Genomic DNA, 13,103 nt, shown 5'->3' with positions numbered 1-13,103 from the left:
GACAAAGTGGCGTTGGACTTCCCAGGCGAGTGTAGCCAATGCGAGCCGCAGCCCCCGCCGCCGCCGTCGCCTCCGCCGCCATCGCTCCCGCCGCCGCCGCCGCCATCGCTCCCGCCGCCGCCGTCGCCGCCGCCGCCACTCTCGCCGCCGCCGTCGCCTCCGCCGCCCTCACTGCCGCCGCCGCCGTCGCCTCCGCCGCCGCCGCCGCCTCCCACGCCGCCGCCCCCTCCGCTCCCTCCCTCGCCACCGCCGTCGCCCCCTCCCTCGCCCAAGCCGCCGCCGCCGGGACCGCCGCCTCCCCCTCCGCTGCCGCCGCTCACCCCCATCACCATCTACACGCAGATGGCAGACGTGCTCGAGCCGCGGGGGGTTCAGGTGGCGCTGGGTGCCGCCCTCGCCCTTTCCCTCTGCCTCGCCGGCTACTGCAGCCGCCACCGCTGCCGGCGAAGGAGGCTCGACAAGCAAGGCCGTCATCTTCAGAACGAGCTGCCAATGCCGCGTCACCTCCTCGGTGCGCTGCTGCTCGATGGCGCCGCGGCGCACACCAACATGGGCACGGCCGGCGACGGGTTGCCCAATGAGCTCCACTCGTCCCGCCAGCGTGCACCAGATCTTCCCCGCTGCTCCTCTGCGCTATCGTCTGTAACTGCGCTGTTCAGCACACTGGGGAGACACACCCTGCTCGTCATCAGTCTGGCTGGGCTCGCGCTAGCTGAGGGATCGAATGTGGCCAAGACGGACCAGGCGGCCATGCAGATGGGACTCAAGGGCCACATGCTCTGCTTCGAGTGCGTGCGATCAAGCCACCTTCTCCGGCGGTGCGTGCTGCATGGGCGACTACTGCCCAAGCGGCGCCCCAAACTGTCGCACCTCTTCTTGGCGAACGACGGCCGCGCCGACTTCCGCGGAAAGGACGGAGGCTACTTCAATATGCTATCGGCCAAAGGGATCACCGTCGCCGTGAAGATTGAGGAGGCGATGTACTTTCTCCACAACAAATGGCTGCTGGTTAATGGCACCTTCATCACCGAGGTCCACGTGGCGGCACTCGTCGCGGGCGAAAAGACCTGCAAGTGGGCGTACGCGAGCTACTTTGCTTCGGAGCTGAACGAATACAACTGGGGCTGGCACGCCGTCAAGACGAGCTGCGGCGGCCACGAGTACTCGATCCGCAAGCACACGCACCGCTCCTGCGGCGGGCTCAACGCGTCGGTCCACCACTCCACCGCCACTTTCCAGGTGGCGCCGTTCGAGAGCAGCACCCACCGGGGGACAGTCGTCGTGCATGGTGACCGCGTGCACGACCGAGTCTCGGGTCCTCACCACCGGCTCGACCTCGAGCTCTCGCACTCCGTGCGCAACAAGGCGCCGCCGGTCGTGCACGGCCTGATTGGCCAGTCTTTTGCCGATGCACCGGGTCAGCCGCGCGTGGGCATGCTCGACACCTACCCCGACGCGGGCACCTTCACGACCTCCGCGCAGGCGGAGGGGGCGATCGAGGGCACGGCCGACATGTACCAGGTGTTCTCGCCCTTTGGTACCGCCTTCGCCTTCTCGCGCTTCGCCGGCGAGGCGGTCGGCGCGCAAACGGCAGCAGCGGCAGAAGCGCTGTGCGACGCCGAGCTGACTGCGGAGATCAAGGCGGTTGACCGGCGCGCTGCGCGCATGATGCGCCGCCTTTTGGGGACCAACCTCCGGCTGAAGGAGTTCCAGCAGGCGAAGGAGGACGAGGAGGAGCGCCGGGTCGTGGGCCGCGCCACCTCGCTCGACGTGCTGCCGGGCGAGGGGCTGGAGGACGCGCGCCGCCGGCTCGCGGAGTGCCCTTAGGACAGGTGCAGCTCACGAGTCACGTGCCCGGACCCTGGTTGGGCTGAAGAGCGAGCGACACAAACACATGAAACAGCACGCACGTGAACGCGTTCCGCGCGCGGCGCTGTTCAGAAAAACAAACATTCCCTTTTTTCTTTTCTTTTGAGCTGGGTGTGCCGCCGCGCGGCAGTCGCGCGGCGGCGGCGGTGTGGGGGGGGGGGGGGGGGCTCGGGGGCACGCAAAAAAATTGTTCCAGTCTTAGCAAGCAAAAAGGAGCACACACGACTCAGCAAGTCCGCACCAGCGACTGCCACTCGCCTAACCATGCCTCGTCACAAGTGCCCTCCCAATCGCGCCCAGGCACACACGCTCCGCCTGTTCTCACCCAAACACTCTATCACACCCTTGCCTCCCTGCCGGAGCGAGCTAGATTCTCCCCGCCTCACTCCCGCCTCTGCCGCGCGCCTTCTATGGACGTCCAGTGCAGCACCTAGGGGGAGAGAGGGGGTTTGCCCTGGTAGCGAGGTGGCGAGGTCGCGCACTGCAAACCCAGTGTGAGGAGTGGGGGAGCTGGGACAGGGCATGTACGCCTCTGATCTGTCATGGTCTAGTGGCCGATAGGATCCTCCCTTAGGCAACGATGGCGGGTCGGGAGAGGCCCGACTTCATAGCCCGCCACTTACTGCCAGCCTCTCTGACTGCCCAGGGTCTCACCACGATGCCGCCCGAGTAGGGGGATAAGGTGTGTAGAGTGCGGCTCTGTACTGAACCTCTCTCTGTGTGGATCCCACCTGAGCCCACTCGCGGTGCGAAGGCTCCTAATGCGGCAACTGAGCCCGCAAGGGTAGGGCACTCAGGGAGAGGTTATGTTGGATAATATGTTGTGTTGTGGCGTACTGCTGTGCAGCTGGCGCAGCGAGCCCTGCCACGGCTCGTCGTCGAGACTGGTCGGTGGGTGGTGCCTGTAACAGCTGAGGCAGGGAGACTGCCTGTGAGTAGCGCAGCTGCGCGGTCGCCCGAGGGGTTGGGATGGCTAAGTGGAGAGACAGGTACGACCGTACCTGGGTATGGCGTAGGCTGGTGGCTAGGGTTAGCTGGGCGCGCACGGCGAGTCCAGTCACATTGCCGCCCCGCAACAGCGATGTGAGTGGTCTCTCAGTGCGCGCTCTGCGTCCCTAGAACGTAGCGTGGCGTTGGTCTGAAGCAATAAAATGGTACTATATGAGGCGGTGCAGCGCAGTAGCCGTCAATTTTGCAAGCCGGCTTGCAAAGCCGTTCGAAGCGCCTGATTCGAGCGAGTGGAGGCAGGTTCGAGACCCGGTGGGGGGGTTTGGGGGGGTCGCCCGTCGCCCATCGGACCATCAAGGGATCCATCAAATCGATCGAATCTGGTCGATGTCCGGACGGGCATTGCGGCCGGCGGCCGTGCTCCCCACACGGGCAAGCCCCCGGCGCTGCCCGAGGTGCGCAAGTACGCGGCACGTCGCGGCTCGACGAGCCCACCGCGGCGGACTGCAGGAAAGGAGGCAGACACGGAGGGCGATCTTCCCCCAGACAAGGGAGATCGCTACGTCGACTTGGACGGCACGTCCCACGAGCCCGAGAGACGGGCGAACCACGCCGAACTCGCGTGGGCGCGCGCGGAGGTCAAGCGCCTCCGTGTGCAGCTCGAGACTCTCCGGGGCAGGTCGCGAGCGCGAGCCCTCGGGGCTCGCGTCTGAGACCTCGAGCAGGAGACAAAGGTGCTCTTCGACACCATAGAGAGCGCAAACCGACATCACCACCGAGAGGACCACCATCGCCGCCACCCTGGCGGCGGCGGCGCGCGGGCGGCGGGGACGATGGGGGCCCCGCCGCAAACCCCGTGCACCACACCCCCAGCGGGCGAGTCATCCGGCCCCGCGCGGCCGAGCAATCAGCGCCTCCGAGCGCGGCCGCGCGCACCGCCGGTAGGAAGACCGACGGGCCGCTCTACGGCGCGGCGGCCACCGGTGGCGGCGGTCGGCACCACCACCAAGTGCCCGACCCCGCCGCGTGCCTTCCGCAACCCTCGGGCTCCAACGCCATCCATACGGAAACCTGCCCCGCGACAGACACATATAGCGGGGGACACTGCGCAAGGAGGGGGTGCGTCGACTTTCTTTTGTCCTCTCGGGGGAATGTTCTCTCGGCGCCCATGGCCTTCTGAGGTTTCTCGTACTAATGACGTCCTTCTTGGCACTTCGGGCGTCGGTGTGTGCGTATCTGTGGTGTCTAATTCCTCCGGTATGCTATATAGGGTTCCCGAGCTGAGACCTAGTTTCAACCCCAGCGTATCTTGCTGAAAGCCTTCCGCTGGCGGGAGGTCCCCAGTTCGAAACCTGGTCGACCCTTATATCTTTTGTTCACACCTGAGCGGGCTCAATTTTGCTCAGATGCTCGCCTACGAATTCGAAATCGTGTCCTCACGCTTAGCGCTTGGTGTGTGTTCGTTTTTCGTCACGGGATAATTTGTTAAGTCGTCAGGACTCTGTCAGGACTCTGTCAGGACTGTCAGGACAGGTGTGGGAGGTCCACAAACCAGGTTGGTGGTCAGTCACCACGCCCACACGCCCACACGTCACACAGCCACACGCTCAGCGAATCTCTCTCGAGACTCGACGAGAGAGAGGGTAGTGTCCCGCCGTGTGGGGGATGCCACCGGATGTCTCGACTCGGACGCGCGCTCTGACGCTCCACACAGGACAGTGGTGAAGGAAAATCTCACACGACCTCGCTCATCGACGCGGCTTGTCCCACCCGCCGCGAGGGCCGCGAGGGTGCACTGAAATGCGGTGTGCGCCCCGCCCGGTTTTGCCGCGCCGCAACATGGAGACAGAGAGGGAAAGAGATGCCACCCCCAGGTTCCCCTCCCCGCACCTCGCGTTCCGAGCCCAATGCAAACCAGCCCACCCAGCCATCTCGAGAGCAAGTCGCGATGCGCACTCTGCACGAGTGTCCGCGCTTGCTGAGCCTCCACCTCAGTCGTCCTCAGCGAAGAGGTCGAGCTTGCGCACGGGGCCGAGTGCAGACCGCGCAGAGACGGCGTGGCCGGCGCGCCGCCGCTTCTTCTTGTTTTGGGGGACCCGCGCCTGAGCGGAGAGGATGGACCGGGCGTCGTAGGGGCGGCATCTTCGCGCAGCAGGCAGTGCGGCGGGCGCGGGGGGGGGGAGGTGAAATCAAGGTGGAGACGGAGGGGAGGGGGAAGGGAGTGGAGAGGGGGGAAGGGGAGGAGGAGGAGGTGGGAAAGGGGGAGGAGGAGGGGGGGGGGGGGGGAAAGGCGCCCTGATGGTGGTGGATGTCATCGACGCGGCCCGCTCAACGCTTTGCGGCGGCCGCCGTGGTGGGCCCAGCGGCCGGTGCGGGGTCGTCGCTGCAGCTGGCGCAGCCCCGGGCGAGAGGGGCGCGCACGGGCCCTGCATGTACCACGCCTGCGGGGATAGCGAGATCAGAGAGGCGAGAGGCGATATGCCGCTATGCGCTGCGGTGAGGGGGGGTGAGTGGCGATGGGCAAGGCCAGCCGCCAACACCTGCTGGCCGGGCGAGGGCGTTGCAGCCGCCGGCAGCGCGCCGGCCATGGCCATGCGCGCCGGAGGGTTGATCAACGTCGCGAGAGCGTCGTCGAGGCCAAAGAGCGCGACAGCCTGGGAAGGCACGCACATACGCCACAACAGAGGGGGGCGGCGAGAGATGCTGAAGAGTGGAGGGGTGATCATAAGTGTGATCTATCATGATTCGAAGCGGTCTTTGGCCACGCCTGCAGCACCTCCCGAGGGACGCTCGACAGCGCGTGGTGGCCGGTGTGTTTGGCAGCAAGGGCCTATCGACAGTGCCGCGCTTTGCCCCGGCTACAGTGAGACGAGAGGCCGCGCCGCCGCCCCCCGCGCTGCGCCGCTGCCGGAGACGGCGTCGAGAGTCGTGCGAGGGAGGGGCTCCTGTGCGCACGCGCGCGACAGAAGCAGTGAGAGGGAAACGCACGCCGTGGTGCGCGTGGTGCGGGTGGCTTCGGCTCGGAGGCTTTGGTTCGCGCCTCCATGCAGCAACCGACGCCGCGTCACCAGCCGCCGCCGCCGTCGGCGTAGCTGCTGGCGACGCCGCTGGTCGCTTCGACGCGCTTGGCCGCGGCGTCTCGCTGCACGCACGCGACTGCAGAGATGCCGACGGACGAGGCGAGAGCGGGGGTCGGCGCACCAGCTCCAGCGGCGGCGGTGCGGGGGCAGAGACAGCGCTCGAGGCCACCGGCTCGTGGAGTGCGCTGGGCTGGGGCCCCTACAACCACACACGCCTCTTCCTGACGCAGCGGCTTCTAAGGGCCTGTGGGCGGGGCAAGAGGTGCCGTGGGCAGCGCAGCGGGTGGGCCCGCGCCAGCCAGGTCGTGGGAGATGTGCGAGGGCACGTTGGTGAACTCAAAGGCGCTCGCGGCCTCCGGCAGCCGCGTCTTTGCGCCGTCGCCACCGGCAGCGAGCAAGCGCGAGGCGGTGTGGGAGCTGGCCGCGTGAGGCGTGGCGTACGCGCTCGAGGGGGCACGCCGCGTGGCAACGCCTCCAGCGATGGCGAGTTGGCCAGGCAATCGGCTGGCGGCGGCAGCGGAGGGCGCAGCAGTGGCGCTGCTTGCGCTCGCTGCTGCGTGAAGCGCTGCTGGTGCGGGAGGCGCCTGACCCTGAGCCCGCGCCGCAAACAGGGTGCGGCCCGGAGGCGGTGGGCGCGGAGCGGTGGAGGTCAGATGGCGCGGCCGAACCGCCACCGACGCCGTCGCCGCCGGTTGCAATGGCCGTGCTGGCGGCATTGGCGGAAGGGCTGGCGGCGCCTGTGGCTGAGGCTGCCTTTGCAGAGGGGACGTTGCTCGGATCTCTCGAAGCTGGGCGGGTGGCGCCACCGCCCGAGTGGTCTCCCCTTGTGCTGCACCCTCACGTTCGGCAGCAGGGGCACCGACCGGAACAGGGACCGGGCAGCCTGCGCCTGGCTTGTCCGTCGCGCAATCGTCGGCGGCCCTGCACTCCTCGTCAGACGATGCAGAGAGGCGCGTGGCATCGGAGTCACTGGCACCGTTGAAGCCACGGGCCTCTTTGGCCCCAGCGTCTGCGGACGCCATCGCGACGGCGACCACTGAGGAGCCTCCACCCGTCCCCAGCGACGACCTCGCCATACAAGCCTGCAACTCGCCAAGGCTCTCCGCGAAGCTCGGCCGAGGCGGCGAGGTGGACCGTGGGGTTGGCTCTCCACCACCAGACGTCGGCGAAGCGTCGAACATGTCGCCTTGCCCGCATGCCGCGTCGATCGGAGCGGGCGTGGCCAAAGGAACAGCTGGATCGGTGGGATTTGGGCTGAGTTGACCAGGCGCACCGACACCAAAGCTGGACGGAGCGACGGTGGCGACGACAGCAGCAGATCCGGCGGCTGAGGCGGCGGCGGCGGCGGCGGGTGAGTCTGCGGGGCCGACGGATCGCGAGGCTTCCTCGATCGCCTCGAGTTCGGACGCGACGATCGACGTCTCGAGCTCCCCTCGGCGTCGGCTGGCCCGGAGCGATGCCACCTCAGCCTGGAGAGAGCTCAGCAATGCCGCGCCGGCCGACATCGACAGCCGGGACTCGTGGAGCTGCGCTCGTAGCGCCTCGATGGTTGCGCCGTGGGCCCGTGCCTATGGGCACGATTTTAGGCCGCGGGGGCGTGAGGGTGGGCGTGCTGCAAGGCCAAAGGTGCGATGCTGGCACACCTCTTCAGCAGCGGACGCGCGCCGCTCCGTCTCGGCACTCAGGTCTGCGGCCAGGCGTTCGCCTGCGGTAAGAGAGGGAGGCTGCCATCTCGGCTCAGCGAGGGTCTGGCCGCGCGGGGCGGGCGGGGGCGGCGCACCGTGCGACTGCAGCTGCGCGATCGACTCGTTTGCCTGTTGGAGGGCTGCTGCGGTGGCGTCGCTCGCGGCCTGCTTCTCCTCCACCGCAAGCACGCGGCTGACGAGCGCTCGCCGCTGCTCCTCCGCACATTCCTCGTAGCGCGTGTGGTACGCGTCCTTGTCGCGCAGCTCGCGCTCGTGCTCCGCCACCAGGGCGTCGAGCAGAGAGGCTGGACTCGTCGGCGCCGGTTCAGGCCTCTCTGATAGCAGCGCCGAGGCCTGGGAAAGGACATGTGAGCAGACGCCGACGTGCCGCTCGGCAGCCAGCCGCGCGTACAGGCCCAAGGCCTCCGCGACCGCCTCGCCCATCTGAAGGAGCTCTGGCGGCACCACGCCTCCGCACGGTGGTGCAGCGCTGGCCTTGTCCGCGGCGGCAGCCTCGAGCTTGTCGGCGGCAGCTTCGGTGGGCCGCCACTCGGAGAAGGCGAAGCTCTCCGAGGCACTAAATCGCGGCATTTTCCCTTTTCGGCGGCAGCGGCCGGCGGAAGCCCACACCTCGAGAGAGAGAAGGACTCTTGTGTGACGCTGTTCACACAAAAACACAACCACGGACCCAAGACGCACAATCTCAGACAGTCGAGAAAGGGATAGCTGTTCACAGGTGTGCAGAGCCGCTTGCGAAATCCGTGTCGCGTCGTGTGGCGACACGGCGTAGTGTCGTGTCGTACGGTTTCCCTGCTCATTTTCATGGCCGGCTTCCCCTCATCAGCTAGAGTGTGCTGTGAGAGAGGCTTGAAGCCTGAGTCAGTCTCATTTTAAAACAATGGAGAGAGGAGCGCCCCTTGGCTCTCACCACACTCGCCGCTCTCGCAGGGCTCTAGGTCTAGCGGTCTAGGAGAGAGCATGAAAACCTGCGAGGTCCCGCGTCCCGGGACACGCATCCAGCGTCTCTTGCCCCCTCTCCCGTCGAAAAAGTCTCTCTGTCCGTCTCGCTCGCCGTGAGCGTGACCGCCATGGCCCATGGGCCCATGTCGCCTCGCGGCGTCCCACTCTCACCGCTGGGCCTCCCCTGGCCTGCAGTTACGAGTTAGTGACTCGTTTTGCTTTCCTCTGCGGCTCTGGTGAGAGAAGAGAGTGTACACAATATAATGGAATAAAAATATCTCTGGTAGGTCCGCATCAAACCATCACATCCCGCATCAAGAGAGAAGAGTAACCCAAATCAGGAGGACCCATCCGTGCTGTGCGCGCGCCCCACACGAGGGCTCGCGCGTGGCGCGTCGCGTCGACGCGCACCGAGAGCGCTCCCATCTTCCACCCCCAGGCCCCACCACCCGCCCAGTCAACCCTGCTGCCAACCAACATCGAGCGCCCCCCCCCCTAGTCCGCCATCCGCTCGCCCGAGAGCATCGCCTCGCGGTGGCGAGAGTAGCCCTGCGCGCGGCGCTCCTCGGCGCGCTTCCGCGCCGCCGCGTGCTCCTCGTTGGCGTGGGTGGCGTGGGTGGCGCCGTGGCGCCCCGCCGCCGCCTGCTGCAGCCGCACCTTGCTCGAGGCCGCCTCGACCCACACGTCGTCCTGCACACGCGCGTTGGGTTGCAACTTTGTGGGGGTTGCGGGACCCCGGCTATTCACGGCAGGGCAGCGCGGGCTGTGCGGGGCAGGGCAGAGTGGGTTTCACGGCAGGGCAGGGTAGGGGACGGGCATACACGAGAGTCTACAGCCGTCCTCAGGCGCTGCGGCAGCGTCAAAAGTCGCACCTCTCCGCTCGCACGTCGGCTCGGCCAATCTGGGCGCATCTCGGGCCATCTCGGGCCATCTCGGGCCATCTCGCGCCCACGGGCCTCAACCGCACCTCCGAGTCGTAGCCGTCGCAGCTGACCTTGAACTGGCGCGCGCCGTCGACATGGCGCTCTGCGATGACGCGGCCGGGCACCCACCTGTGGCAAACCACGCGCAAGGACTCACCAGTGGTGTCACGGCTGCTGGAGGAGGAGGGGGAAGGGGATGGAGGGGGAGGGGGGGGGGGCAGGAGGAGAAGGGGGAGAGTGGCAATGGTCACGCTCGGCCGAGGCACGGCCAGGGGGGGGAGAGAAGAGAGGCAGCGGGAGAGGCGGCAGGGCAGGTCAAAGGCAGCCGCGAGGGCGAGGCAGCAGGGATCGTTCGCGGCGGGGGTCAACCCACCGCGCGTCGCCGGCGCCGTCGCCCTCCCCGTCCGGCGCCATCGCCATCACGCGCTGCCCCGCCCGCAAGTCCAGCGGCGCCACCGGCAACGCCTCACCCTCCTCCTCCCCCGCAGCCCGCTGTATCGGCGGCGGCGCGGGCGGCGGCGGCGCGGGCGGCTTGGACGGCCGCCCGGTCTGCGGCGCGGAGAGGTCGCGGTTGAAGTCGCAGAGGGCAGAGTCCCTCCGCCCCGCGCGCGGGTTGAAGAGCTTCCGACCCTTTGTCGGCCCCTTTGGCTTCTGGAGAGTGTGGGAGATTGTGGGAGATTGTGGGAGATCGTGCCGACCCTTTGGATGTTGGGAGGCGCCGTCCGCGGGAGGTGGCGGCGGCGGCAGCGTCGAGGTCGGCACCGCGTCGCCTTCCTCCCGTACCGCCAGCTCCATCTGCGCCGCCGCCGCCGCCTCCTCCTGTTCCGCCGCCCGCTCCGCCGCCGCCCGCTCCGCCGCCGCCCGTAGCCTGGCTTCAGCTTCCACCCGTGCCGAGGGTTCAGTCTCCGCCGCCTCTTCCGCCGCCCGCTCCCGCTCCGCTGCCTGCGCCTCCGCCGCCTTTGCCGCTGCTGCCTCCGCCTCCGCTTCCGCCTCTGCCCCCGCCGCCTCCTCTGCCGCTGCGGCCCCTGCCCCTGCCGCCTCCTCTGCCTCCAGGGCGGCCCAAGCCGCCTCCTCCTCCGCCGCTACTCTCGCCGTCTCCTCCTCCACCGCCGCCCTCGCCGCCGCTGCCCTCGCGGCCGCCGCCGCCGCCTCCTTTTCCGCCACCCTCGCCGCCTCCGCCACCCTCGCCGCCTCTGCCTCCTCCGCCGCCCTCGCCTCCTCCGCCACCCTCAACGCCTCCTCCGCCGCCAATGCCCGCGCCTCCTCCTCCGCCTCAAGCCGCCGCCTCTCCGCCTCCGCCTCCGCCGCCGCATCTGCCTGGATTCGGGCCTTCTCCTCCTCTTCCCGCTCACGCCGCCGCCGCTCCGCCTCCAAGCGTGCCACGCGTGCCGCCTCTGCCGCCGCCGCCTCCTCCCGGTGAGCACTCTCCGCAGCGGCTGCCTCCGCCTCCTTCAGCGCAGCCCTCGCAGCCCTCTCCCTCTCAGCTGCCCTCGCCGCCTCCGCCGCCGCCGCCGCCGCCTCTGCCGCCCTCTCCATCTCCGCCGCCCTGGCCGCCTCTGCCGCCCTCTCCATCTCCGCCGCCCTGGCCGCCTCTGCCGCCCTCTCCATCTCCGCCGCCCTCGCCGCCTCTGCCGCCCTCTCCATCTCCGCCGCCCTCTCCATCTCCGCCGCCCTCGCCGCCTCTGCCGCCTCTGCCTCCGCCTTCACCCTCGCCTCCCCCCTTGCCTTCTCCGCTGCCACCTCCCTCTCCGCTGCCTCCCGGACCGCCCTCTCCTTCTCTGCTCTCGCCGCCGCCTCCTCCTCCTCCTCCTTCTTCTGCCTGCAGACCGCCGCCTGCTGCCGGCGCGCCTGCTCCGCCTCGCGGGCGGCCGCGATGCGGGCGCGCTCCTCCTCGGCCCTCCTCGCTCCCGCACTCCCCTCTTCGGAGGTCGCGCCGCCCGGAAGCCCGGCCGAGAAAGACTTGGAGAGCTCGGCAGTGAAGCCAGTCAGCCGGTCGTGCCGCAGCCCCTCGGCAGCGGCGGCGGTGCCGGCCCGCCGCCGATCAGACTCCGAGATGTTGTTCTCGTAGTCCGGATCCGTCTCCCACTCGTCGTCGCTCATCGCTGAGGCTAGAGGCAGAGAGGCAGAGAGGCAGGCGGTCGAAGGAAGTGGACTCGTTTGACCGTCGAGACAGGGTTCCAACTTTTCCGGGGTATGGTATGGTCCTGCAAGGGTGGGGGGGTATGGTCCTGACCGCCCAAGGCTAGCCCTCGACAGGGGTGGGGGGGGTATGGTCCCTCGGCCCCTCCCTCTACTGCCGCCGAGCCCGCAGCGCCATGATGTAGGAACAGGCGCCCGTGTCGCAGAGCTGCTGCAGCTGCTCCACACTGCTTTATCGTATGGCTGTCGGTGACGAAGCCGCTCGTCTCACCAGTTGGCAGGCAGCGGGTCATATGAGCACTAGTCCAGTCGGCTGAGTCCTTAGGGCGCAACACATGGTAGCCGTAAGTGCCGAGCTCCAGCCCTCCGTGGCCCCTGTTCGGATGGGCAGCGGCGTGCGACTCATCGTCAATCGCGTCCTGTAGCGGCGGGTCGCGACGGAAGCTCATCACTTGGCGTGTACCATTGCATACGAGTTGAATCCTCTCCCCTGCCACGGCCTGCAAGGCCAGCGGCAAGCGGAGCGCCACATCGAGCCGAAGCCGCACCACCACATCGTGCGGCCCATAGCACGCCGAAATAGCTCCGCCTTGGCGACGTGGTCGAACTGCATGTACCATCTGTGCATGAAAACTGCTACTCGGCCGGGACTCGTTTTCCCGGTGGCCGCTTTCATCGCCTTCTTCGCCTGAAGGCCATAATCATGCGGCGGGCTAGGGTCCTCCGCTGGCACCAGCGCCACGTGCAGCCGTGGCCAATGCTCGAAGAGCGCGACGGCCTGCTGGGTCAGCACGGCCTCGGCAGTTGCAACATCACCCGCCAGATACGCGCGGCGCGCCTTCTTTGGCGCTGCGCACCAGCTGGTGGGGTCGATCGCGACAAAGACCTCGACCAGGTTTGGCCGAATGAAGTTCACGAGGTGGTCGCTCACGGTCTTTGAGGATCCCTCGGGCCCAAGCCAGCGACCCGCGTAGATCGCGGCCACTCGAAGCGGACCGTGGTGGGGATTTGCGGGCGGAATCGCCTCCTGCACCCAACCACGCGGTCCGAGGCTATCGCCTTCCATGTCTTCATCTGCATGCAAATATGCGGTAGAGCTCTAGAGTTTGTAGCGGCCGTTTCTGCGATCGCGCGCTCCTGGCGAGCGCTCTGCAAGAAGAGTCTCGGGGCCGTTGAGAGAGACTGCCAGTGGCAGCCTGCGGCACGGTCGTGAGAGATCTCTGTGCGCCAGAGAGGAAAATGGACGCGTTCGTTGAACCGGCACGTGCGCTCGAGCTTTGGTGGTGCCGGCGGCGGCACCTCGCACATCCTTCGCGTCTGACGCTGGTCATGATACTGGCGCGCACTGGCACTAACACAGGTACACTAATAAAGAAGAATTTTTGAAAGAAGACATGTCAAAAAGAAATTTTATTTTTCTAGCGGGGCGGGGTGCCCCCTGTGCCCTCTGGTTCGTGCGTCGCCCATCTCTTCCGGAAATGCCTGGCTCTATTTTATTT

At 67.9% G+C, this 13,103-nt stretch overlaps 2 protein-coding genes across 2 annotated transcripts; both read right to left on the bottom strand.

Annotated features, from left to right (window-relative positions):
• Positions 1–4,808: 4,808 nt before the first annotated feature.
• Positions 4,809–8,173, bottom strand: EMIHUDRAFT_213223 (hypothetical protein; the record flags this gene model as incomplete). Its single annotated transcript, XM_005765328.1, has 9 exons — positions 4,809–4,919; positions 5,358–5,471; positions 6,019–6,096; positions 6,224–6,369; positions 6,572–6,634; positions 6,757–6,979; positions 7,268–7,465; positions 7,541–7,602; positions 7,678–8,173. The coding sequence occupies 9 exons, from the start codon at positions 8,171–8,173 to the stop codon at positions 4,809–4,811; spliced, it is 1,491 nt and encodes a 496-aa protein (XP_005765385.1).
• An 864-nt stretch (positions 8,174–9,037) lies between these two features.
• On the bottom strand, positions 9,038–12,670 carry EMIHUDRAFT_104093 (hypothetical protein; the record flags this gene model as incomplete). Its single annotated transcript, XM_005765327.1, has 5 exons — positions 9,038–9,232; positions 9,510–9,594; positions 9,839–11,573; positions 11,876–11,979; positions 12,153–12,670. The coding sequence occupies 5 exons, from the start codon at positions 12,668–12,670 to the stop codon at positions 9,038–9,040; spliced, it is 2,637 nt and encodes an 878-aa protein (XP_005765384.1).
• Between the last annotated feature and the right edge of the window lie 433 nt (positions 12,671–13,103).

This window comes from Emiliania huxleyi, assembly GCF_000372725.1.
Source record: "Emiliania huxleyi CCMP1516 unplaced genomic scaffold EMIHUscaffold_56, whole genome shotgun sequence".
NCBI lineage: Eukaryota > Haptophyta > Isochrysidales > Noelaerhabdaceae > Emiliania > Emiliania huxleyi.
This window is presented reverse-complemented; position numbering and strand designations above follow the sequence as displayed.